This window comes from Macrosteles quadrilineatus, unplaced genomic scaffold (assembly GCF_028750875.1).
Source record: "Macrosteles quadrilineatus isolate MER2022 unplaced genomic scaffold, UCM_ALF_1.0 Scaffold_4__1_contigs__length_99947679, whole genome shotgun sequence".
In the NCBI taxonomy this organism is placed as follows: Eukaryota; Metazoa; Arthropoda; class Insecta; order Hemiptera; family Cicadellidae; genus Macrosteles; species Macrosteles quadrilineatus.
In genome coordinates, this window is record NW_026542597.1 from 89,941,392 (window position 1) to 89,968,568 (window position 27,177).

Sequence of the window (27,177 nt, forward strand, 5' to 3'; positions counted from 1 at the left end):
CATGCTGGATCAAAGAGTACCAAATTACTTAACATTAACTTACACTATTCATAAGAGGTAAAAAATAAAAATGTACAATAAATATTTTCTTTTTATTTGTTTTTAAATAAAATAATCAGCATACGATTTAGTATTACAAAATATTTTGGTTAGGCTTGACTCTACTAGCAGAAGTAAAATAAAACAAAATCTTAAAATGAGAATCAGTCGCGACGTCTCGATTGCAAACCAAATGACACAACAATAAATATAACACAGTAGTAAAAAAATTAACCTAAACTGTACAGAAGATAACTTACACTAAACTTGGACTAGCAAGGTCTAGATTTGATTGGATGATTTGACTGTAAATGTGAAGACTTGATTTGTGCTTGTGTTTTAATACACCTCGGTTCCTCCAATCTAGATTTAGAAATTATGAAATTAAGTTTTTTAAATTAGAATAATTTGTATCTAGAACTTATAACATGCATTTTCAATTCCAAACCTGATACAAAAAGGTTGGCTTCAATCAACCTCAGAATGTTTAGGAATATTCTTGTGTAGGATTTTTTTTAACTGTTTTGGCCTTATTAACCCTTTGCGGTTGAATGGCGAGAATAGTTCGACTGCTCAAATGGTGACCTATACTCGACAAAAAAAATTCAACCTCAGAGAGTTAACTTACATTACACAATTTAAAAAATACTTAAATCTCTTGGGTTTTTTTTTTACTTATACGTTTCTACAAAGAATATTGATGGGTAACACTTTTAATTTTATTTGTTGCCAATCTATCGAGAGTAAAAGTCCATTGTTAAATTAACTTCTTAGTCTTGAATAATTACCTATAAATTTCCTTAAACTTAAAACATTTTGTTAGGGACACTTGAAAATTTAGTTATAGTATTGTTTCTACTAAATATATTAATCTACAAATAATGTCATAACTCAATCCAAATTTGAGAAACCGAGGGGTACTGTTCATATATTTTAACTAATTTAACATACAAACATCTTTTTTACACCATTACTTGTATTTGACTCGTAAAAACATTTGTGATTCTAACCAAACTTGAACCATCAAGCAAATTAACCGATAGGTGGAATCATGAATACATTTAGTGATTTCTCTAAAAGCAACAGTACAAACAGTAAAGTTAGTACGTTTTACAAGTCTGTTCGTTAGTGATAGTAGGTTCTCGTTGTTTGCTGAGATCTAACATTGGCATGAGCAACTTGTGCTACATTTAATACAAAGTGAGAAAACATGAATCAATTTTACACTTTGGTTTGCCAACTTGATCAACGAATTTCTTAGCAACCTTTGAGCTCTCGTCAAGTTAGTCGACCATAAAAGTTGCCAAACCACTAAATTTTAAGATCAAGTACACTTCCATAATTGACAATTAAAAGGGAGTCTTACAGTTAAACTACATTTGCAATTGTGATGTTTTTTACTTTTACAATCCAATCCACTAAACGCAAGGTCGGTATTTTAAAACGAAATAAATTACAATACAAAGCAGACACAAGCTTTTTTGTACGAGTGCTAAACATGTCACTACGTCTATCTAGTCACACTGTAAACTAAAACGCACTTATGAACACAAAACTATTGCTTTGGCTAACAAAGGCATGGGACGGAAATGTTCAGTACTTCAGTATGTTATCACAGATGAGTTGAAACTAGGCACTGGTGAGACATTGATCGCTTGGACGACTCGACTGATGTCGGTTGATTGTTGTAAACAGACTTCTAGAGACAAAACGTAGGAAAAGATGCCTTTATAGTTATCAATTAACACAGTTTACAGCAAATACTGGAATGGTTTGATGTTTGAGGTTAGGTTATATTAAATAATAATAATTATGTGTGCAGTCAATATTTAGACATAGAATTGTCTTAAGTTTTTGCAGTTACCAAACTACGAAGAAGAGAATATGTTACAGTTTAATTGTTTGGTAGAAACACAGGCGTTTGGATTTTGATGTTAGGTTGAGCTGTAAAAAATCTAAATTGTTTTAACCAAGATAAAATTTTAGGTTGTAAAATTTTATTCACTGAATAGAGTCTAGAGACTAAAATTAATTTTCTAAATTGATTATTATTGTTTTTGTATTAAAATCACAAAATAGAAGAAAGACTAGATACACGTAAGGTTAGTTCAGTTTTCTTCCATTATAATTTCCAGATTGATTATACTTTTATCTTACGCTTGAAAGTATTTTTCACTGTCTCTCTTATTTGGTCAAGTACAAATAATTTGTTGCGCATTCCACCAGAGAAACACTTCAGTAACAAAGACCGTATCAATTTGATCAACAATCAACTATATCAGTCGAACCATCCAAGCTTACCTTATATTTACAAGATCAAATATTCCACACTGCCTAATGCCTGTGGAGATCCAGGCTTTTATCTATGTGAACCGTTTCTAACACGATCGAGTCTTCGTTGATGGGCGCGGCCGCATCCACTAACCTCTCCGAACTCGAACTTTCCACCACATTGTCTCTCGGCCGGCGTATACTGCTGCGTAATATTGTGGCCACGTCATCCGCGGTCAAAGTTGAATGGTCTGTCCTATTCACTATCACTTCACTATGGTCCGTGTGTTGGTTCTGGTGCATTTCCACTAACACGGTGGAATAGTCTGGTGGTGGGGGGAGAGGCAGCCGAGGCCGGGCTGACGGCACGCTTGATTCTCCGCCGATCGCTGTCGTTATCCGCCGCATGCTTCGTCTAAAACTCTGCCGTAAGAGTTTGGCAATCCTGGAACAACGTTTGTGGTACAGTCCCGGATAGCTGGTAGCTTCGGTTTAACATTGGTAGTTGAATAAGTTTTTTTGAAAAGTTTTGAATGGCATGCATGATTAGTTTTAATAAGAATGGTTGGCAACACTTTTATTGGATATTTTGATCGGTTGGTAGCATAAACACTCAGTATTTTTATGTGTATAACATTAAATTTAGATTTTAATAGTGATTAATACTTTCTACAGTTTTTCATATGAGAAAGTGAACCTCCGGACCAATTTCAAAGAATATTTGGCACTGAGATAATACTTAAACATAACAAAAGTGTTTGACATTTACATTTAAAGCAACAACTAATTTATTACAAACTTTTTCTTGGCCAAGTGAAAGTTGATAACTACTTTTAGTTATCGATTTGAAATCTGAAATCTATAACCAACAGGTAGATATTGATTAGGTTCAGCCATTACTGTTGGATTGAGTTAAACCAGGATCAAAATCAATACACAATCATGCTCCTACATTCTACTTTATTACATTGTGTACTAAAATAGTGTACATGCAAAAAACCAAAAGAAACCCAACACTATTTACATAATATAAAACTCCCAAAACCGTAAATAATACAAGTGTTTTTTTAAGTCTAGTGCAGTCCATGATTAATTCAGTTGTTATTGTAGCATTGTCTGCACTTAAACAGCTGTTTCTTTAGCACAGTTTAGTGTTTGCTTTATTACTGAATCACAGATGTTTTTAATAATTTTCTACTGTTATTCAGCTGTTTTAACATTGTTATCATTGTCTACAGTTAGTTAATAAGCTGTTTTTGAATCATTATCTACAGTTATTCAGATGTTCATAAAAAGGTCTAGGTTAATAAGCAGTTCAAGTGAAGCACACTCAAATGGTTGGTTAGTCAGTGAAGCACAAATGAAAGAAATTTTAATACAAGATTTTATTGTCATTTGATACATATCACAGTAAGTCATTTTCATTTGTACATATATCTAAATAATCTAAAGCTAAGCTCATAACACATAGGCAAATAACTGATTTAAAAGAAAAAAAAAGAAAACTTTCATAGTTAAAAGTACACTGTGAATAATTTGTATTTTAAATATAAGTGGATCTACATATTTTTTAAATTAAGTATAAAACTAAAGAAATAATTACAAGCAAAAAAGTGGAGAGGCTACCAATTGTATGTTTATTTTGTACATTCATTATTCTTCACTAATTTGGAGACGAATTTGGTCAGAAAGAGTTTTGTATACTTTTGGAATAAAATCAATTAATTTTGAAGTCTTTCTGTGTCTAAAATATCTTATGGAGGCTTAAGTCCGGGTTTAAGTCTACAGCACATTTTTGCAGGTTAAGGGATTCTTAATAGATTTTTTGTCGTCAAAATATTTTCTTGTCTTACTACTCTTGTTAACTACTCGAACAGGCATATTTTGTATTCACAGAGTATAAAAACTATGCACTTCTTCAATGCATTATTTATATACAAAGCTGTCAGTAAAGATTGACCATGCATAACATTTTCTTAGCTATAAATCCTATTCGGAACGTGTGGTTTTTTTATGAAATCTTACAGTAATACTAAGCCTTGCATTGTCTTTTTCTTGGGCCTATGTCAGATGTCTTAGTAAATCACAGTCAGTTGTTAAGTGATGTACAATCTACAGTTATTGGATGGCAATGATGTCAACAGTTATTCAGTTTATTTGTCTAGAAGCTAATCAAGCTTCTGTAGAATCACTACAGTTAATCAGCTGTTGTAAGAAGTGCAGTTCTATAGTTAAATCAGCTGTAATGTGAAGTTTAGTCTATGGTTATTCATTTGTTGAGAATCACAATGGTTAATCAGCTGTTAGTGAAGCACACGTCTACGGTCAATCAGCTGTTGTGCAGCATGGGTCTACGGTTAGTTCTCCGCAAGATACGAGGAGTGAGCCGTGACAGGACATGCAACACGTACCTCGCGCCAGTAGCGGTGGTGTAGGAGGGGGGAGGTGTGTACTTGGGGGGAGGGTCTTCGACTGCGACGTTGCTAACTGCTGCATTGCTGCTCTCTACGTCTGTCTGTGCGGTGAAGTCCAACACACTGGCTACACTGCCCATCTCCGGCCGATACAGCATCTGGATACGCTGCAACATGCATAAAGTGTTAGTCAGAAATTGTTGGAAAAAATACTAAAAAAATTCTGTACATATTAAAATAATATATAAAAGTAGCATTTTGCCAGACTCCATATGAGCTATTGCAATAACATTACTTCATACAAATAATCAGTACGATAATTTTGTGTCTGTCTAGCATTGAACTGTCTATTGTGCAATATTTTTGCATTTTGTTTTGCTGGAAATAATGTTTTAAAAATGGGGGGCCACCAGTTGACCGACAAGATACTTGGTCGTCTTGCCACTAGACCGTCTTTTTTAATTAAATAGATAAATACTGAAAACCAGTACGTCGACAAGTTATTTCATCGTCAGTCCAGTTGACCGGCCTGTAAATCTAAATTATTATATACGAGAAACCAACTTGTCGTCAATCCTCCCGACCGACTTACCACTTGCTCGTCTTTTAGGTGGGGATGTGTTGAGCGGCAGTGCCAGCGGCGCGCGCAGCTGTGGAGGGCACTGCAGGCGTACCAACTTCTGTATCTTGTAGCGGCGGTTTTCATTCCGACGATTTTCAGCTATCACAATGCAGCGGACTAGCGAGGTTCTTATTACGTGTAATTGTTTGTTTCTCAATCGATATTTTGTTATACACAGTACAGTGAATATAAATAGGCCTATATTAGTTTACTTCAATGAAATAAATGTTTTATTTAGCTAAATAAATAAAAATACGCCGATTGAACAAATAAAATTGTTACAGACAACAGGAAGTCCTTAATATGATCAAAAAAGTGTTTATCTTTATTAAAAAATTACTGAAATTTGTAAACTTACTGCTGGCGACAAGGGTGGTGCCATACATAGGTTTATCAATAAATAAGATAAACATGGACAACCTTATGCAGCTATAAGTCAGGAAACATTTGTAGAAACATTAAAAAGCAATACCAATTTATGAAATATGATAAAATATTTACAGGAAATGTTGATTACTGTATATACATCGTGAGTATCTCCAGCAGTTACACACTGGTGATCTTTGAGTTGACTCTTTTAAACTCATTGATTATTACTTTTTTTCGTTTTGAAATAAATTCTGTATTACTTTGAAATTGCTCGAATTCGAGCAACATGTACACGAGTTTGAATATTAAATTAACTAACATATTTATGTAATAGGAGGGTCAAATATTGTTAACAGTGGTGAGGTAACTACCGTTACATTTATTCAATTGAGAGATAAATACAAATTGATAATACCGGTTATTTAAAGCTTTGTTGTCTATTTTTCCCTCTCTTAAAAAAATAAAATAAAGAATGAATTTAGACTTTTGGTGACATTAGTTTGTACTATTTCTCCTTAAATGACACTGCTGTCTTGGTAAGCAATAGTTATCTCGGTAAACTATTTATTTGCTGAAGTGCACAGTGTGCTACTTAGCCTGAGAAACATCTTTTGTTTTATGATTTTGTTGTAGGCCTATTGAAAACCTTGTCTAGAAGGAATTCCCATTGCCTGTGTTACCGGGGAGAAGTTTTTCTTAGTAAAGTCTGTAGACGTCTTCGGTTTTACACAGAAACATGTAATTATAATTGAAGAAGTACATGTTTTATCCTCTCACGTTGTTGCGTGGACAATACTATGGTGATTCAATTCTGTGTACTTCAATTGTCTAACTGGCCCTAACTGACGCATCCTTGTTTTTTTTTTACTAAATAATTTAGTCTTTACTTCCGTGGATCTTTGCGTTTTATTGTTTAACTGTCCTCAAGTAAGTCTGTGTTCTGAGTAAGTACTTCAAATGCACGGCACTACTGTATATTCAGATTTTCTAATGAACTATCATAGATAAAAGGAGTATAGACATGTATGTATGACAGAGTATGTCTACTCCTTTTATCTATGGTACTATTTCCAAGTTCATCTGGACGACCCTGCAAATCGTTTCTATTAAAAAAATTGTATTTGGTTTATGTTTATGATCTTGTATGAGTGTTGTTAACTAAAGCTAAATTCACATCAAATTAATTAATTTAATTTATTTTAATAGTATTTCTAATTAATTTCAGTTTTAAGAACATATAGTAAATAAATCCTTCTTGAAACGGCTGTACTATCCATGCAATTATTGTCAAACTATATGTTCAAAGATTCCTGGACGGCAATGTTATAATACTAGTTGGAGCAGAGGTACTGGATCTAGGGTTAATACAGTTTTGTGACGTGTAAGGTATATCACTGCAGAAGTAGTTAGCTCAAGAATTATGACGCGGATGACAAAGATTGGTAGCTTTTGCTATAATTATAAAAAAAAACCAAGTACATAAAATCATTCACAGTTTTTTTTTCACAGTCTATTGAATAGCCTGCAGTTAAGTTCACTCTAATGAAGAATATAGACGTGGCCAGAGTTCTAAACGATTTAAGCAACAACTGTTTACATGAACTATCCTATATGTAAGTTTTTTTTTTATAGTGTGCAATGTACTTATTGAATTTTCATTAGTAATATATCATGGCTATATCGTTTATGTAAAAGTATCAAAAGATAGTAAAACGAAAACGAAACAATCAACCAAGACCAGTGACCGAAACAAGTGTCGAGCTGGCGGCGCCGCGCCTACCTCGGGATTCCCCGACGGCAATAATTCATCTTTGAAGTAACACCGGTAACACTGACTCACTGGCCGACACGGATACCCGCCTACCACCCCCTTTGTGTCGTCACCCTATGACCACCGGTCGGTCGGCCACCCATCCAAGGAAACTCTAGACATCGGCGGCTCTTTGTCGTTCGTTGACCAGCGTATTTTCTAGAGTTGAATGTATACCCTCACTCACACCAGGGAATAAGTAAACTGTAGTAGTTTTCTTGTTTATGAAAATATTTGCATTAAATTAGAAAAAAATCATTTATTTATTTATAAAATGTTATTATTTTACAAAAAAAACACACTTTTACCCTCCCTGTTGCAGCAAACCTAAGTACTTGTTAAACTTATTCTATTTAAATATGGAATAACTATGATATTTTCAAAAAGTCATTTTAGTGTAAATCCAATCAGGCAAATAGAAATTAAATAGTCTGCAGGTTTGTTGCGGTGGGGGTATATTTCGTCATAAACTCTTTTGCCACTTAAGAATCTTCAATAGTAAAGTGGCAACTAAAACGCGACTCCAGCGACCCAATTCTGGCGGCGCTCTAGAACTACCCGAAGGCCTTTTCCGGTATTACGCGTGCCGCATCACACAAGTAGTTTTCCCGCGCCCCTATTCAAACGCTTGTAGGCGAAGAAAAAGAAAGCGAGTTGACGACCGAGGCTAGGTCGACCCGATCGACTTCGACAGCTGTTTTACTGTCTCTCTCCCTCTCTCTCTCTGTCTTTGGATGTGTAGGGTTGGCGAGGGTTGTAAAATTGCTGAAAGTGAAAGGGACGTGGCTGGCGCTACGTTCCTAGTTTTTGGCCTCTTGATGCTAACACTGGGTCGGCTACTCGAGATCAAACAACAGCGTGTGTTTAGTACAAAATTGGGTCCACAGTCACATCTATCTATATACTTATTTAATACGCAAGCAGGTTTTTTGTGACAATTACTCCTCCGAAACTACTGAACCGATTTACATGTTCTTGGTGTCATTGGAAAGAGTGTAACGTGAAGTTGTGCAGGAAACTTTCTTTTTAGGGAAATAATTAGAGAGTGATGCCCTGGGGCCCTTTAAAGTTTCGTATTTCTCCATAAGATTAACATGGGAAACAAATATTGTTATGAAACTCCAGCTGTTGTCAGAAATTAAAAGTGAGAAGAAGAGCATATGTTAATTGTAAACAGTCAGTAAGTTTGCTAATTTTAACAGTTAAGTTTGCCAGTGCCACAGTTACTATTTTAATTTGGGTTGGCGTAATTATTACAATGGGAAAAAACAAGAGAGCCTGGATAAATTTATATACAGTACTAAAAAGAAAACTGGATTAACACTGTGCAGCATTTCTTAGTAATCATTGAAAGAGCCGATTTGCAAACTATGGAAACATAGGAAAGTCATAGAACATCACCAATGGGAAGAAATAGAAATAATGTGTGTTATAAACACTAAAAAACAAAATCAGCTTTCGAAAAATGATAACATATTTACAAGAAATGTGGATTATATCGATCTGTTATGTACATCTTGAGTATTCCATAATCTTTGAGTCGAATCTTTTATAGTCATAAAAAATATGACCGTTTTTCGTTTTAAAATAACACCTGTAATACTTAGCAATTGCTCGATTTCGAGCAACAGGGACACTAGTACTTATTTAATACGCAAGCAGGATTTTTGTGACAATTATTCCTCCGAAACTACTGAACCGATTGACATGTTTTTGGTGTCATTGGAAAGAGCGTAACGTGAAGTTGTGCAGGAAACTTTTGTTAGGTAAATAATTAGAGAGTGAGGCCCTGGGACCCTTTAAAGTTTCGTATTTCTCCATAAGATTAACACGGGAAACAAACATTGTTTTGAAACTCCAGCTGTTGTCAGGAATTAAATATTAATAATTAGTTGCTCCCCATGGAAGCATGAGAGTTCTGTAGAGTTTGTAGCCTACACCTTATTGTCTACAAATTGGCTAAATAACTTAGGTACAGTACATTATAAAAGCTGACAGACTTTTTATTTTGACTTAAATTGTAAGCTTACCATTTCCCGTCCATGGGCAGTTTGATAGTTAAAAAATAACCCTTTAAACTGGAATAGGACTGTTATGTATATTGTGAGTATTTCCATTAGTTAATAATCTTTTAGTTGACTCTTTTAAAATCATCGGAAATTATGACTGTTATTAGTTTTTTAACAAGTCATTTGTTTATATGTAACTCCTGTACTTCTTTGCAATTGCTCGATTTCGAGCAACATGTACACTAGTTAAGCTATAATTTTATACAATAGCTAAGATATTCCACATTCCAACCAAATATCTGGCCGAAAGTAGTTTTTGATTGCATTTTAATTGAATAATTTGTAACGAATCGAATTAAACCACGAATCGGACATACCATGATCCGTATGTCAAAATGTATGTTTTAATAGGTGAGGAATCCGATTATGGTATTTTTAAACTTTCGAAAATGTATGGTTTAGGCTGTAGAGATAAAATTACGGTGAAAATCAAATATATAATTTAAACGATTTTTTGTGTTGAAATTCTAAAATAAAATTCTTAACTCCTACCCCAAAATATACCGATTCATAATGTTTATTACAACTATGATCGATGATGTAGCCATAAGGTCGATACAAATTCTTATATTTCGCGCGACGAATATGAAAATATATAGATTTTTATTAAGGAACGGATTGTACAAATATATTGATCCGTATGTCGAAATGTATGTTTTAGTAGGTGAGGAATACGATTTTGGTATTTTCAAAGTTTCGAAAATGTATGGTTTAAGCTGTAGAGAGAAAATTACGGAGAAAATAAAATATTGATTTTAAAAGATTTTTTGTGTTGAAATTCAAATATAAAATTCTTAACTCCTACCCCAAAATATGCCGATTCATAATGTTTATTACAACTATGATCGATAATGTAGCCATAAGGTCAATACAAATTCTTATATTTCGCGCGACGATTATGAAAATATATAGGGTTTTATTAAGGAACGGATTGTACAAATATATTGATCCGTATGTCGAAATGTATGTTTTAGTAGGTGAGGAATACGATTTTGGTATTTTCAAAGTCTCGAAAATGTATGGTTTAAGCTGTAGAGAGAAAATTACGGAGAAAATCAAATATTGATTTTAAAAGATTTTTTGCGTTGAAATTCAAATATAAAATTCTTAACTCCTACCCCAAAATATGCCGATTCATAATGTTTATTACAACTAACTATGATCGAAATTTAAACTGTGTCTATTTAAACTGTGCGTGACACAATGATGATAATATCTTACTTTTGTCATTTTTGGCTAAGCCACTACGGATGATTATTGTCATGATTGTAATACTCTGTTTATTTCTTATGTACTGTACTGTAAAATATTTATGGCTGCTTCACCGCAGGTGAAGCCTTGGGTTGTATTTACTATGCCATTAGATAAGCTAATACGATAAAAATCAATGGCAGCGTTATTAAGAAATGTAAGCATTTCAAGTTGATCGAATAGTGGAACTAATTATGTGGAATGTTTGCTGAATAGCATTAGACACTGTGACGTTTGACTTATTTCCAAAGTCAACGAACACTGATAACCAGTGCAAATTTTAATCCAATATACCATGTGGTCCTATTGTGGTCTTTCATTTTCAAGATGAGCTCGCTCGCATCAATCAAACACGTCCTGGTTGATGTTCGTTTACTACGCTCAATCCGGATATTGTGGCTACACAAATACCAATAAAAATAATCAATTATAATCAGCTATTCGCTTAGTTAATTTTGAAATATTTAAATTGTTCATATCAGACAAATTGACAACAAAAATTGCGTTGTAAAAAGTCACTATGAGATATTGCTGATGAAGGTATGCGAAGGGGTGGCAAGGTCATCCAACGCGGCTTCTCTTTCATCTACGCAGTTCTAGGCTTCTCTGGACTTCCCCAATACTTTCGTTCTCACGCCGATGAAGGACAGGTCAGGTTGATTGGAAATGGAAAGAAGTTGTAAAAGGTGCTTGTCATATTTATGATAGTCTCTATTCATTTAGGGCTTATAAGGGTGTTGTTAAGTTAGGGAAAGCAGACGCGGTGGCGTTCTTTTGAAGATATTGACCGCCCTAGTGGCGAGTCCTGCACCCGTGGACTTTCCCCAAGACTTCGGATCTCACAGTGATGTACGTCCAGAGAATTGTAAATTAAAACTGATTTATATAAGTTCCTCGTTATTTTTACGATAGTACCTTACCTATTCGGTGAAGGTTTTTAGGGGTGTTCTTAAGTAAGAGAATAGGGATGACAGACACGGTGGCGTTCTTTAGAAGTGGTAGGTCCCGCTCCCGTCAACTTAAATATTTGAAGGGTTTGGTATTTTTTTTGTTTGGAGCGAATATAAGCATTTGTCAATTATATAAGGCAAGGACTATACAGATCTTAGCATACACAGCATATACAGCATATACAGACATTATTTTCTTCCGCGTTCTCTTCCCATTGCGATTACTTATATAGTTAAGTCTTTTTTGTTTTACTTGCGATATCAGTAATGCTCCTTATTTATTATGTTGCCAATTTATTGTTAATTTGTATTTTTCAAGTTTCTATGTTAGTTTTACCTGATATTCTCACAGCAATGGCCTTTTCGAACAGAAACAAGTAATATTGGCACGGGCTTGGAAATATGTTTCAAATCAGGCGAAAGTACTTGGAATCACACGATTAGCCGACATTTATGTTATAGAAAGGATTTCATGTGTTCTAAATAACAATCTCTCTAGACATCGCCAGAAGTTATTTTACCATCCATGCGATTCGGGCAACTTTGTCTAGCGATCCTTTAAGCTCGTGATACCCAACATCTGTTGACCGTTATTAAGTCACTGGTATCGCGGTTGGTTAGTAAGTATTCCTTTGGTTAGTAATACATCATAAAACCCAAATACATTAAATAATCAATGCTCAATAGCATTCATAGGAATGCCCTTTTCCTTTGTATTGTATTTTGTAATTTGTTACTCTAGTATAGACTAGTTGTTTCCAGTTAATATTAACTATACAGTACCTATTTAAAAATCATTAAAAAAATTTAATTACCTTTTAACTTCTCAATACAAAATACCCCCGCCGCAGCAAACCTGCAGACTAAGCGAATTTCCATTAACCTGATTAGATTTACACTAAAATGCCTTCATAAAAATAGCACATTTCTTTCCTATTTAAATAGAATTAGTTTAACGAGTACTTAGGTTTGCTGCAACAGGGAGGGTAAAAAAGATTTTTTTTATAAATAGTTTAGTAAGAAATAAAAGTATTTTCCAAAATCAATCAAAATATGTTCATAAACAAGCAAACTACAACAGCTGACTTATTCTCCATAAGAATAACATGGGAATTTTAAAATTACAATTCTTTTGAATTTTCTCCGTAACAATTAGGCGCATAATAACGCTTCAATATACTAAATTATTTGTTTTTTTAAGCTCTACAAAATGGTTTGAAAATAAATTGTGAAATTTTGTGTTTTTAGGGCCAAAAATGGGAAAAACCTATTTTTACCCCATAAAACCCCCCATAAACCCCCGTTCCCATAGTCCGATCATGCTGGTTTGCGAACTCGTTCAAGTTTATCCTGCCTTACACCTTCAAACCAAATTTTATCAAAATCGGACAAAAATTACTCAAGTTATCGTGCGGATGGACACATATATATATATATATATATATATATATATATATCTCTATATATAGATATATAAAAATTTGAACGAATGGTGTTTTTGGCCTCTGGGGACATCAAAATTAAAAAGTAAATCGGTCCCGGGCTTAGGTCTTACCATGAGACCTACGGTAATAGCTACTTCCCTATAGGGAAATTCGCTAAAAAGGAAGAATTTTAAGCGCTTAACTTTTAACTAACCGTAAATAAAAATCTTAAGCTCAATACTGTTTTGATAAAGGTTTTAACAGAGTAGGCTTAGAATACTGACTGACAGACCAGTTAAAATGTTTATCTTACTTTTAAAATGTTAAATAAGAAACTCTTCACATACCATGTCTTTTTGTAAACACTCTTAACGTCTTCAGCCAAATGACCTTGGTTTCGTTGTTCTTTAACCATTATTTTTAGATCATCAAAAGCGCGGCATCTTGAAATTGTTACGTACAATTCCCCATGCTGTAAGCAGGGGATGCAGCTCTAGCAGATAAAGACCAACTTTTCGAGGACGAATTTTAGAGGAACACTCGTTTTCCAGCTGAACTTCAAGTAATAATTTCAAGACTTCATCATTCATAACTTTCGCCATTAATCTGGTTCTATTAACCAGTCCTTTTTTTGGATTTAATTTTCTTAGTAAAATTACAATTACACCTTTTTTGACATAACTTGCGAGGAGGTAAACCCTTATCGAGGAGGAAAATATGTCATTCTGAACAGTGTACAGACAAAACTCTGATTTTATTTGCAGATATTTTATATACAGCACCATTTGATTAACTGTATTTTTTCACTTCTATAACAGATTTCGTTTCTCATGACGCTTGATGAACGACTTATACACCTAATAACAACTTACTTAAATAGGCAATCCTAACGAACTACTGTTGCAGTAAACTTAACTGTTACACATGTTTGAAATTTACAACATCTTGCATAATTACAATACTTTGTGCCTGTTGGCTACTATGAATCGTTTGGATTAATTTAAGATATTAAACTTTTTTGATATAGGCCTACACAAGGTAAATTGACCTCCATGTTACCCAAAATTATACACAGGTCCTATATATATACTAGTGTACATGTTGCTCAAATTCAAGCAATTGCAAAGTATTACAGGGGTTATTTCAAAACCAATAACAGTCATATTTAAAAAAGTTTAACTCAAAGTTTAAAAAGAGTCAACTCAAATATTACCATTGTGTAACTCAGACCCTGATTACCTAAATCCCTGATCTTCGTTATTGATAAACCTTAAGCATTCCGGCTGGTTTTCTCCTTCTCAAAATGCCTCGCTGTACAGGCAACACATGTCATTGATAGAGGGTCAAATTGAGAACGAAAAGTCTTTTAGGGGTAGTGTTAGCTCGCATTCGTAACCTAATAGTTGAGATTGTCCAGGGTCAGGTGCTGACGTGTACGCCTCCTTTCTATGTTTCGTTGTTGTCGCGTCGGAGGCATTTAAAAGAAAAAAACAACAAATAAACAAATTATAGCTACACAAAACAACGATAAATGCACAAATTTAAGTTACAATCATGCTAACACGATCTGTCATAGCGACACAAAGCAACGATAAATATATAAATTCAAGATACAACCATACTGACACGGTCCGTTTTCGTTTTGGGGGTTATGTTTACACAAACTCAAATAGTAAATAAATTTACTCAATGCGTTTCATTGAATCGAAAAATAAATAACAGTAATTAAATTATACAGCTGATCAAAATGTAAACAATTATGTTCTTCATAAGGATAACATGGGAACTTTCAAAGCCACTGGGGCAGAACCCAAGGGACTTTGTAAAAAATGTAAGGCCAGTTGGCAAATCTACGCGACACGCTCTTTCCAATGAGATGTCAATGGATAAAATCGGTTAAGAAATGGCGGAGGAGTTCAACCGACAAAGTTTCATGTAGCGTATTAATTATATACGAGAGGTCGTCCAGTGGTCGAAACTCGACCAAAAATATGTAATGTACTCACTTCTCTATTTTCACCCCACACTGTAAATAAAACATGTGATTGGAGTTTCTTCCATTTGTTTTGATTTTCTGTTTATATTTAGTTGTTATTTCGTCACCAGCATGGCAACGCATAAGATCCATGTTAATTTTTTCAAATCTTTAAGCTCATTTTTTGTGCTTATCTTTGAGCCTATTTAAATTTATAAAGGGATTCTGCACACCTACAGGAAAATTGCTTTCTAACGGTATGCGCAGATTAACCCCACGATGCACACAAGCTGAGAAAAAAGGTTTTAAAGAAACATGCTTGCCTATTAATATATAGATAGATATATATACACCATATTACCACACTACAAATGTAATTCTACAATATACGGTACGTAGTTTTATCCAAACAAACGATCAAAACCCCCTAATGATATTGTTATTTGATTCAATAGTCAATGCACATAAGCGAGTCTTATCTTTCAAAGCAGATTAAATAATACAAAGGCAGAGGAATGCGCGAGAACGAGGTCACTTCACGGTTGCTATAGAAACGACGAAACTATCCATTAGAATTGCGCGCCAACGTAAACTAAACTCCAGACTGTATAAACACGCCGAGTGTGTAGTGTTCGACGAAGCTAGGCTACTTTCAGTTGGCAAGACTGGCTTCTAGCCTCGAGCGACGTGGTTCAACCACGAGAAGCGCCTCAAACTCCTGGGTAATCCCCGGTTAGCTCCTCCCACTCTGCCCCCTATCCCCACCTAAAAGACGAGCAAGTGGTAAGTCGGTCGGGTCGATTGACGACAAGTAGGTTTCTCGTATATAATAATTTAGTTTTACAGGCCGGTCAACTGGAATGACGATGAAATAACTTGTCGACGTACTGGTTTTCAGTATTTATCTATTTAATTAAAAAAGACGGTCTAGTGGCCAGACGACCAAGTATCTTGTCGGTCTACTGGTAGGCTCCCTTTAAAAATACCGATTTTTCAATTACAAATATTAAGATTTGACTTAAAACATCTCAAAATTCAAATAATAATATTGAATTTGATACGTTTCTCTACCTTAAACCTTCCTGTAGTTGAAAAGTCTGCCAGTAAACAATAAATATTTTAGGTAGTTACACATACTAAGACTTACTCATTACTTAGCCAAGTATCTAATACTTACATCTAAGATGTCCGGCGGCCCGTCTGAGAGATAACGACAACTTTGCACAAGTCCGATGAATGGAATCGTCAACAAAGGCAGTATTTGTAGAAGACATCCAAATTCACGGGACCACGACGGCCAGTAGTCGTACAACATCGGAGCGCTCCAGCGAAACCAGTCTCGAAACTGTCCGTTCTTGAAGATTGTAATGAAAACTACCTGCAGAGAGGGATGGGGTTTAGTTTATTGTAGTTTATTATGAAAGCGGATTAGTTGAAATAGATTAAACAATGTGATCAAGATCTTTAGACTTATTAGTTACCTATATTAAATTTCTTCGAGTATTTCAAACAAATGGGGTTTTTCTTATGATTTTTGTGAAGGAAAATTCTAAAAGCTGATCTTGTAATTATATTACATCAACTGTTTGTTACTTCACAATTTTAAGTCCAATGACATATATAGGTCCTTCAGGAACAATAAAACCAACAGACATTCTAATCAGTTATTAGGCTATTTTATTTGCTACGAATTTATGACATCATCTTTAGAACCAAACGTCTTTTGTTTTCCAAAGACTTAACATATGTTATATGTAGTAAACATCTAAACTAATTTATCTGTACACTACAGTTATTTTAAATATTTCACATTTTGCTTAAACACTGATATATATTTGGTCTTAATAACTTATGGATTTCTAGAGAGATTAAATTAAACATATAAAAAAAAATTAAAACTGGAGCCATGTTAATATTCGTAAATTACAAGGAAAAATGTGGTTCGGATTCCACTATAAACTGTAGGTCCCTTAGTTGCCATTAGCTGTATGGGCTATTAATTAACAGCTGTGTCTAAGGAATATGTCGGCCTTAGTCACTAACAAGACTACAAGATCGCGCCACTCATCCTACACTCATCCTTCACTCATATTTGGGTTAAAATACGCACATAGTGGCGTCCCCATCTTAAATAATTGATAAAAAATAATTGATAAAAATATTCCAACTGTGGTCATCATGTAAAAAATATATACCATCATAAGCACAGGCAGAATCACGTTCCACACGAAGGAGAGTAGAGGTGCAATGAAGTTCTGTAAGAAGGATCCAGCCCGTGAGAACAACGCTGTCACTACAGTTTCCCCACTGTACGGACGGCCTCGGACCATGAACACCGCCATGATCTCCACCAGGTAGAGGCACAAGATCCACCAGCCTCCGCCGACAGTGTAGTCGAGGAAGTACACCACGAAGATGCCGAACTGAAAATTAAGAGTGAATTGTTAGGAAGATGTGAGAAGAACTAAAGTTTAGAAATAATCTCTACAAAAATTGTAATTTGATTTTTCTGACAAAACAGAATAGGTAAAAAGTTGACATGATGATCTACAATGGTAGTTTGATGGTAATTTTAATTTTATCTCCGTACACAATACAGCAGTAACACATACCTGGGTGGCCATTGGAAGGCCCAGTATGAAACCACAGGCGCAAGTGAAGAAGGTTATGGTCGTTTCCCAGTTCTTCAGTTTCTTAATGTTTATTGCCATGATCCCAGTGATCAGGCAATGCCAAATTGCCAGCTGTAAAAGTCAAAACAATGTATAAATCATATAATCTTTGGAAAATCACTGCAACCAAAGAATAGAACATATAATAATGCAACATGTATCTTAACTTAAAGCATTCACTGGTTTAAGTATTGTTGATTCTTTTTTCGAATAGAGGGTTTTAGAATAACATAGATTTTCAGTGCCACTAAAATAACATTTACTGTTGATGTTAATTCATTTTATTAGCTAACACAGTCCATTAACTTGTTCAACGTTAGAGACTCCTTCATTTGTTTGTACAAAGTACAATTCCAACTTCGCCCTCTAGAATTAACGATCTAATCTCTGAGTCATACACCAACAATTTAATAACTTGTTTAACATTAGGAACTTGTGCTTTGGTTTGGACAAAATGCAATTCTAACAAACCCCTCTAGAATTAACTAACTAACCTCCAAAAAAACTAACTAACATCTGTGTTAACCTCAACTAACAAAAATCTACTTCAGACACCTTTACAAACACACCCACCTGTTGTGCTATGCCGAACAAGATGAGAACGAAGTAGAACAACACGGACCAGAACGGGGACAGATTGTTAGCTCCGATGAGAGCGAGTGTGGACGGAACGAGTTCTGTGGCCAATCGTAGCGCTTGGTAGCCGCTCTGTTGTCGAGGGTTGGTCCCTGGCATGGCTACAGCCTCTCCGACCACAAACTGGGAATGTGTCAACCATCGTACAGGTGTCCCTGCGTACGCGTGGGGCAGCGGCTGTTTCACCGGGTGCAGAAATGCGTATGTGGACATGCGTTCTGTTGACAAATATTTTTCATCAGTATTATAAAGAAGTACCTCAAGTGCATTGATTAATGTGTATGATTGACAAAAATTTTATGATCGATAAGTATTTCAGCTGGGATAAAAATTATTTGTGTATTGAGAGGTAACTAATAGTACACTCACCTTTTCAACTTAAATCTAGCGGTGTGATGTTTATTTTAGGTGGGTCTGTACATTTGGTAAAAAAAAAATCACCCCTACTAACTTTAGAGGGAAAGCGATCAAAACCAAGCTTTTTTTGTGGTTATACAGTAAATTTACCCAGTCCTTCTCACACCAATAGACAATAGGCAATATACGCTAACTACTAGGCAAACAAAACACCCAAACATCGTAATCAGTATAGCAATATTCCTCACCAAACGAGCTAGGCAAGTAAATGTATCCGTGGGCCAGCAGTATCTGCGTACAAGAGTTGGCCAGGAAGGCTGACAGAGCTAGGATGGACAGAGTGAAGACGATGACGATGGCAGTGTCTCGGTGAAGGTAGTGCTTCGGACGGTTGTGAGACGCAACTTGCATCGCAGCAGCCCCTAGCAGACCCCACGTGTAGAAGGCTTCCGTACTTGCGGCCACCCAACTCTATAAAACAAAGGAGGTGATGGTTACATTGTTGAGTATGCAAATTATTGAAATTTTCTTTTTGATGAAACTATTCTAAATACCTTTATGATTAACATTTGACGTGCACAATTTTAACAAATCAGTAGTTTTTAAAACTTTTACGAATACCTAAATGGTATGTGAATTATAGAACTATCAAACTTTAAATTTAAAACTAGGAAATATTCAGTGCAAAGTGGCGTTACTTCAAAAATACAACTCAAAAACATTCTACAGTTCTCAAAATTCCTACACGAAGTAATCGCTTTACAACAAATTTTCAAGAAATACCTTTGTGTTTAGAAAGAACTCGCTCCACTCAGTTTCCGGAAAGAGAAACTGAAACTTTGGGTCCGCTGGCATGAAACCGAGCAACTTTGAACAGAAGAGCAACATGCCGAAAACAGGGACTAGAGAAAACAGGTACACCACCTTCCCGTAGGATTTAAGACCTGAAACAATCAGATTTGTTTTTCCTAATTGTAAAAGCAAATTTGGTATAGGAATATTAAAATCGCTACAGTCTACAACATCATAAGTAGCCAGTGTGTTGACTTTTGTTTTGAGTACTGCAAAGTAGACATTCCATCTATATGGATCAGCTGTTGCCAATTTTTTATTCAAAACATCACAATTCTATGCGCCAGTCATAAAATGTGCTAGTGTCTAAAATTCTATTTTTGTTCTTATTCTTTGTTACTGAGATAGTTGATAACATATATCTTACAAGAAGTCGTCTTATTAGTTTGACTTGGATAAAAAAAACCTGCATAATCGTATGAAACCAGTGATTTATATCAGTGCAATACGTCGGTTGATCACATCAACTACGTCCAATTGAATTAAAAACTGACGACAACATCAACATGGCGCTGGGCTGTCTAGTTCAATAAATAGTCAAAGCATAGACAAATAGAATAAATATAGACTGTCAAAGGAAGTCTTCGCGATATGCCGTGGCATGCTCGGTGTCCGATTCGCTGCCATCGTCGGCTCCTCGCCATATGCTACCAGCATACAATGCAGCGTTGTGCACCACAACAACTTTTTGGCACTCCTAGCGGTGGATGGCAGAACATATGCTAACTGCAGCACTGATGTCAGTCTATATTTATTCCTTTGTTTATGGTTGAATTTAAATTTGGTCAAAGGTTTAACGCTAACATGATATGGTAATTAAATAGTATAATTTATACTCACGGCTTATTTTACATGTAAAAATGTTCCTTGTTCGATAGTTAAGTTTGTGTTTGTATGTTGTTTGACCATTGAAAATCATTTGCTTTTCAATGGTTTAAACCCAAACGTTACGTTTCGTTACGTTGGAACCCAACGTTATTAATAATTTGTACTCTTTTTACCATCCCAAGACTAAGGTTCCATCATGCCTTTTGCAACTTACAAAACTTCATATATTGTGGGTTTCCGAGCCATCCTCTCGTGGTGTAACAAAACCAATACCACAAGCCCCCTCCCCTCAAAGAAATCCTCCATATATTGAGCAACTAAGAACAATCTACCAATAATATCAATATCTATGATAAAGAATCCATGCAAGCCTACCTTTACTAAGAGATATGAATACTAGCATCCAGACGACGGCTAGGTTGAAGGTAGCCTGGAACTTGAGATGTCCGGGAGATCCTCCAGGATTGCTGAGGTTCCTCTGGAGCACAACTCCGCTGAAGTAGTCCGGAACCGTCTCCTCTATCTTGACTGGCGTTGTGTTGTATAGCATCGACTGGCCGTCTGTAACATAATTAGTTAAGTAGTGTGGTAGTGGTGTTTTGTAAGGATTTTTTTATGTCTACAACACATTTACATTACATCATAATCACCGAATGTGTTCAAATTCCCTAAAATTTTTCTGTATTTGTCGGGGATCAAACTAGTGACTCTTGTGAGTAGATGTTTAGCCAATGAGAACAATGTTTGCAATCATACTGGCGGAGGGTTGAACTACATTCTTAATTATCATTTGGTGGATCCAAATTCTCTATTCTTCGTTTAAGCAATTAGCTTTTCTATGGATCTATATACTATTATTGACTTTTGGGGTAGCAAGCTGGTCTAAGTGGTAGAGCGCAGGACTTTGATCCCTTGGTTCCCTGGTTCAAATCTGGCCAAATCACCAATAGATTTTATCTGAATGACAATACTGCAACCCCTAGCATAAAGTGATGTGAACAATGATTCAGAGTAGAATAATTATTGACTTTTGTATACTGAAGTAGAAAAAAACCCTATTTAAATTGACCAGCTGTTAGCTAAATGTTTGTTCATAGTTGTTGTGGTCACAAGGTAGGACTTATGTATGAATCACATAACTAAAACGCTAAAACTTAAAGGGTAACTCTTGATAAGGCCATAATAACTCTATAGACTTGAACCCTTACATAGTTTCAATTGGTCATTTCCTAAGTTTACTACTCCGTGTGGTGTTCCTAAACACTGTTCAGGCCCCATTAACAAGCCCCATACAAAGATAAGATAGCCCAGACTAGTCTGAACCAGTTATGTCTTGGTTATCAGACTACCCTACGACTAAGCTACTATGTTTGATATTAAAATTTGAAACTTACCATCTCTATAAGCGTTGAAAGGCTCGGCCCACCGGTAAATGTCCTGCTTAGTGATGAAGGAGTCTCTGAAGTATATAAACATCCAGGATACTCCTACTATGCTGTAGATACCCAGGAGAGCTTGGGAAAGGAGTAGAGCTATGCCTACACCCTGCAACAGGACAGCGGACATTAGGTGAAATCCTGTTAAGAATCCTTGAAGGCTAGCGGCCATCTTAGATTAATTTCAAACCGGTGCTGAAGTGTTATCATCCAAAAATATTTTTTGTCCAAGTTATTGTAATTTAAATATCCGGGACACTATTAGATGAGAATATTTCATTGTAAAGTAGATTTGTAATTGTTTTCCAAGAGAGTTCATGATGGCTAATCAAATATCAAGTCATTGTAATTTAAATATCTAAGGAACTATAAGAGTAGAATTTTTTGTTATGTAATTGTTTTGTGACTTAAGCACATCTAGGCTCCAAGGACTCTTAAGCCCGGTTCACACGGGGCGAGTTTACAAGCTTCACGCCAGCGTGTAAGAAGCTGGGAAGTCGGCGAGTGCGCTTGTATTCGTTCACACGATGCTTTTTCCACTCGCTCAGTAGCTTCCAGACCACTTGGGTGTGTTTTAATTATGTTCTTTAATTAATCTTGCTGGTTGTGTTGGTGTTTGCATACATTTAAAATGAAGTGGACTGTAGTAAACATATCGGTGTTCCTAAACGTGTAGTGTACCAAAAGTACCCCGCCTTGTAGAATATCAAAGATAAAAACTATGCCAATAAACCGTTGAGGGAAACGTTGTAGCTGATGCATGGTTACCAACCTGAAACACTGGGGATATCCTCCACATGTCCATGGTGCCAGCGGCCAGCAACTGTCCAAGGGACACATGGAAGGTGAAGAGAGGAATGCCGACAAGCGCCGACATGATGAGGAACTGTAGGAAGAAGTTGGCTGCAACAAACACACAGGATTAATACAACTCTTACTGCAGGATAACTTAGTAAATACTATTGATGTAAAGTGTTGATGTAAGACATATTGGTTTTTTTAACAAGCTGTGTTCAAGGGGTTTATAAGGAACCTGCAAGTGCTGTCGCTTGCATTCTTTTTGTTGACACTTCTTTTGTAAGTATTCTACTGAACATTTAGGGTAGAAAAATATTGTCTTGACCTATAATTTCTAAATACATTATTAAAATTTAAAATATTACCCTGAAGAGCAAAATTTGCCATCAAAGATTTAAGGAATATTGCTACAATCCAGCCAGAGACGGTTGGTAAAAACGTGGTCTTTCCTGCCACAACATATTTTGTTCATATATATACTGAACCCAGATAAAACCATCATCAAAGAGTCACCAATAGATATTTGATCTGCCTAGTAAATGGTATGATTTCAAATTTATCAATTGAGAGAGTTTAGCATCTTTGTTCACAAATTTGTCAAATTTACATCGACTGTTTGAGTTTGTAAGTATAACTTCACTGAAATACTATAGCAGTTGGAGAAACTGGTTGGGACTAATAGACTTAAGGGTTGTTTTTCAATACTATCACCTTAATCCAAAACATTATACAGAGTAAATTAACCTTGAAGCAAGAGAAACGGAAGCAAAAATACTTTTTTTATTCTTTGATAGAAAGTTGAAAATTTAGAGCAATGTGGAGCAAAAGTTAATCTGAAACACACTTTCAAAGAATTTATCAAACTTTTCCACATAGGTACATCCTATATTGACAGATATAACCGAGTAGCCCACAAGGAAATATCCCATTTAATTTAATTTAAACACCTTTCACAACGTTTCAAAAACACTTACCACCAAACTGAACGCTGAGTATCGCGAACCTGCTGATGTTGAAGAGGCCGAGAGTGCAGCCCAGAGAGGCCAACACTGAGCTGAGGCCATGAGGCCACTGACCCAGCACACTGCCACAGTCTCGTGGCATCTCATACACACTGTAACAAACAAACACTACGTTTAGGCTACATACACAGAAGTGTTATCTTATGATTAAGCAATAACAGATGAGCAGGGATATATGCTCATTGCCCACCTAACTGGCTAGGTTGTTGGGTTCCTAGTGCCTAACAATGCCCACTAGGTACTTGCCCAAGAAAGACCCAAGAATCGATGGAAGGACCAGGTGGAGAAAGATTTGCGAAAATTGAGAGCAAGGAAAGAAGATTCAGAGAAAAGGGAGGGATGGCAACTTATTGGCCAAATACCACCTAGGATATCCATGGCCATGGGAGTAAGAGTAAGGTACATGCCACATTGCCACAGAAAATGAAGAGAGAACACTTGCTTATGGGACAACAGTGTGCTTTCAGTTCTAGTATGTTTTCTTGAAGTATACTTGCGACGAGCAATGAAGAGCCCGAATGACGAGCACTGTGCGAAATTCCTATCACACAGGGTTTTTCAGCTACCGCGAATGTTGTAGTACTCGATGGCAAGGGGGTGGTGTTGGACTTTGCCCTAGACACCAGAGCATTAGTGCTAGACACAACTTAAACATGCCACTGGATATTTTCTCTGTTCCTTGCTTACTTCTCTGAGGTACAAGCTTAGTGATTGCTGAGTTTAACAATGGCAGCTGCATATCACAGTTTTGAGTGATCTGTAGGTAAGACCAAGAAGTGTAACTGAAGCAAGTGCTGCTGACATAGAAATGGCTGGTAACTTAATTCTTTTCTCTGATGTTTTACCCTTGGGTTGAAGGGGTGTTCAAAATAGTTTTTAGGATTGGCAGATACATAAATTGACAGAGAGGTAAGGTATAGAGGAAACTCGCTTATGGGACAACCGTGCGCTTTCTGCTATGGTATGTTATGTGGCAAATATACTTGTGACAAGCAAGGAAGAGCCCTAACAACAAGTACTATTTAGAGTACATAAATTCTACTCTAAGTTGAGAGTCTAGAAGTACATAATAAACAAGTTGGCGACTAGAAAAATAATTTTTTTAATAGCTACACATGGAAACGTACATTCCATCTCAAAACTCATTCTACAACCGAAATATGTTGTCAAGCCATCAATATTATGCAGCAATTCATTTAATAAACATAACACATTTTAAACCCTGTGAATATCAATCAACAAATATGTAGTGACATATATTTTGGCTTTATCTACAGCACAGATTTAAACAGGGTCAAGATATTTTCTACTTGTTGAACTTGTCAAAATAATATCGCAACAACTTGAACTGTGTTTTATTATGTCAAGTTGAGATTGTACAACCATTATCTTACAGAGAAGATTGAGTGACTACACATGGTTTATGCTTGTTTGGGGGTACATTTATGATGTAAAAACAGTAAAATGTAGAATTTTCATTAATAATTCATTCCGTTTGACTATAAACCATAAAGTACTATTTAACGTTTATCATACTCAGGAAGCTTTATATTCCTTTTATATCTGACATATCTATTAAAACTTAAGTTTAATTAGAATAAACAAGTAATTATTAAGTAGAGGAAAGCATAATTTAGCACTCATCCTCCTCTTACTCTTACAAATAATAAAAATTACTATACCGATATTTTAGAAAAATTCTGAACCAGAACAAAATAGTCTTTATGAAAGCACAATTGTTACTTCTCAAGGAACCAAGAAACAATTTGAGAAACGTTTTATAGGGATTTGTACAGAACATGTCATCAGCTAAAGTTAAGAACAGTCACAAATAAACAACAGCTGATTAAAGAAGTTGAATGTAGAAAACATTAATACTAGTTACTTAAAACTGTCACATGTTCAAATATTAACCAAGTACTACACTTCACACTTGGGAGAAAAAGTAAAATAGTAGTTGGTATAAAAGTGATACACTACAGAGTAACAAACAACAAATAACAAGTTATATATATAAAAGAGAAAAACAAACTTACACGTGTGTACAGATTTAACACAGAGTACGATAAGTAACAAGTTCGCACACCAAGCCATTCAGTAACAATGAGAAACACTGATTCACAGAGAGGCAGGCAATGAGTGGTTACATGAAGCCTCTCTCAGTTGACACCTCTTGAGCTATATTTGGCAGGCTTTATCACATCCATACAGGAACCGCATGTCGCCTTTTCCGATTGTTATCACTTATCAGTTGCGTATGATGGTTCTTTACTGTTTTTTCGTAGTTTAAAATATCGGGTTTTTTCAGAGATGTGGGTCTGGTATTGTGTTATATGTGTATTCATAGGTTATGTTAAAGATTAATCTTTGGTTCGGAGTTCATTTATGTAATGTCATACAACTACTGTGAACGTGAAAAGGTGTAGTTAATGGAAAAGTCAAACGGATTAGTTGAATTTTGTTATTACGATAAACAGGTGTGTAAATCAGCTTCATATTTTAAATTGAAACGGTTTTAAAATAAATCTTTATAATTTTTCCAAACACAACCTTTAATAAGTCTAGCTATGGTGGGAAAAGTGTTAACCATTTTGAAAACTTGATGGCGTTTGCAGTGAAAAACACAAAACAAAGCAAATTTTAAATAACCACGATTTACAAGAGGAATCAGCACCATTTGTTTCCAATTTTACATAAGGAAGCTGAGTGGTTAGATGGTGATAAAAAGGTCGCTGGTTCAATCCTGTGAAAAGCTTTAATCACATCATAATGTGACATATCAGGGAGTTAAAGTCAAACAAAGCCCAGTAGATGATCACTAAAAGCTTTTATTTTTTTCTGGCTAAAGATTTCAGCTAATTCAGTATCAAAGGTCTACTGGTCTACATTTCATTACGCACTTGACCTCATTTAATATTTGCCCTACATGCACACTGGAGGCTGGATCATAATTCACTAGCAATAATAAAACTTATGAAAGAGTTCAAACAAAATTCATTTAACAAACAACAGAAGCAGAAAACTCAAAACTCTTCCTTAGCCATGAACTAGAGCAACTAGTCAACAATTAAAAACAAAAAAAGTTTGAGGAAACAAAGGAAGAAAGACTGAAGCAGGAAGTGAGTGTCAGTAGGTCAGGAGGTCGCAGGACAGGTCCAGAGTCCTGGAGGCAGTACGGACGACGGAGTGCATCTCTCCACCCACCTCTGCCTCTCACTGGACTGTGAAGCCAAGAATAACTGACCCAGATACAACTCTAAGAGATACAGAAGTACCTTTCAACCTTCCTCAACCGCCGTGTAGCTTAGAGGTGCCTCCATGTACCTTAGAACCTCCATGTACCTTAGAATCTCCATGTATCTTAAAGGCACCCCTATGCATC

General features: G+C 35.6%; 1 protein-coding gene across 1 annotated transcript in view; it reads right to left on the bottom strand.

Annotated features, from left to right (window-relative positions):
- Positions 1 to 1,982: 1,982 nt before the first annotated feature.
- Positions 1,983 to 27,177, bottom strand: part of LOC128991889 (sodium-dependent transporter bedraggled) — a 112,810-nt gene continuing 87,615 nt past the window's right edge. Inside the window, exons 4-15 of the mRNA XM_054415152.1 lie at positions 23,748 to 23,887; positions 22,748 to 22,878; positions 21,934 to 22,084; positions 20,915 to 21,100; positions 19,643 to 19,803; positions 19,108 to 19,330; positions 18,440 to 18,720; positions 17,807 to 17,938; positions 17,390 to 17,617; positions 16,372 to 16,572; positions 4,722 to 4,891; positions 1,983 to 2,755 (exon numbers count right to left, since the gene is read on the bottom strand). Coding sequence (XP_054271127.1) covers positions 2,374 to 2,755; positions 4,722 to 4,891; positions 16,372 to 16,572; positions 17,390 to 17,617; positions 17,807 to 17,938; positions 18,440 to 18,720; positions 19,108 to 19,330; positions 19,643 to 19,803; positions 20,915 to 21,100; positions 21,934 to 22,084; positions 22,748 to 22,878; positions 23,748 to 23,887 — 2,386 coding nt within the window. The 3' untranslated portion in view covers positions 1,983 to 2,373. The remainder of the gene's footprint in view (positions 2,756 to 4,721; positions 4,892 to 16,371; positions 16,573 to 17,389; positions 17,618 to 17,806; positions 17,939 to 18,439; positions 18,721 to 19,107; positions 19,331 to 19,642; positions 19,804 to 20,914; positions 21,101 to 21,933; positions 22,085 to 22,747; positions 22,879 to 23,747; positions 23,888 to 27,177) is intronic.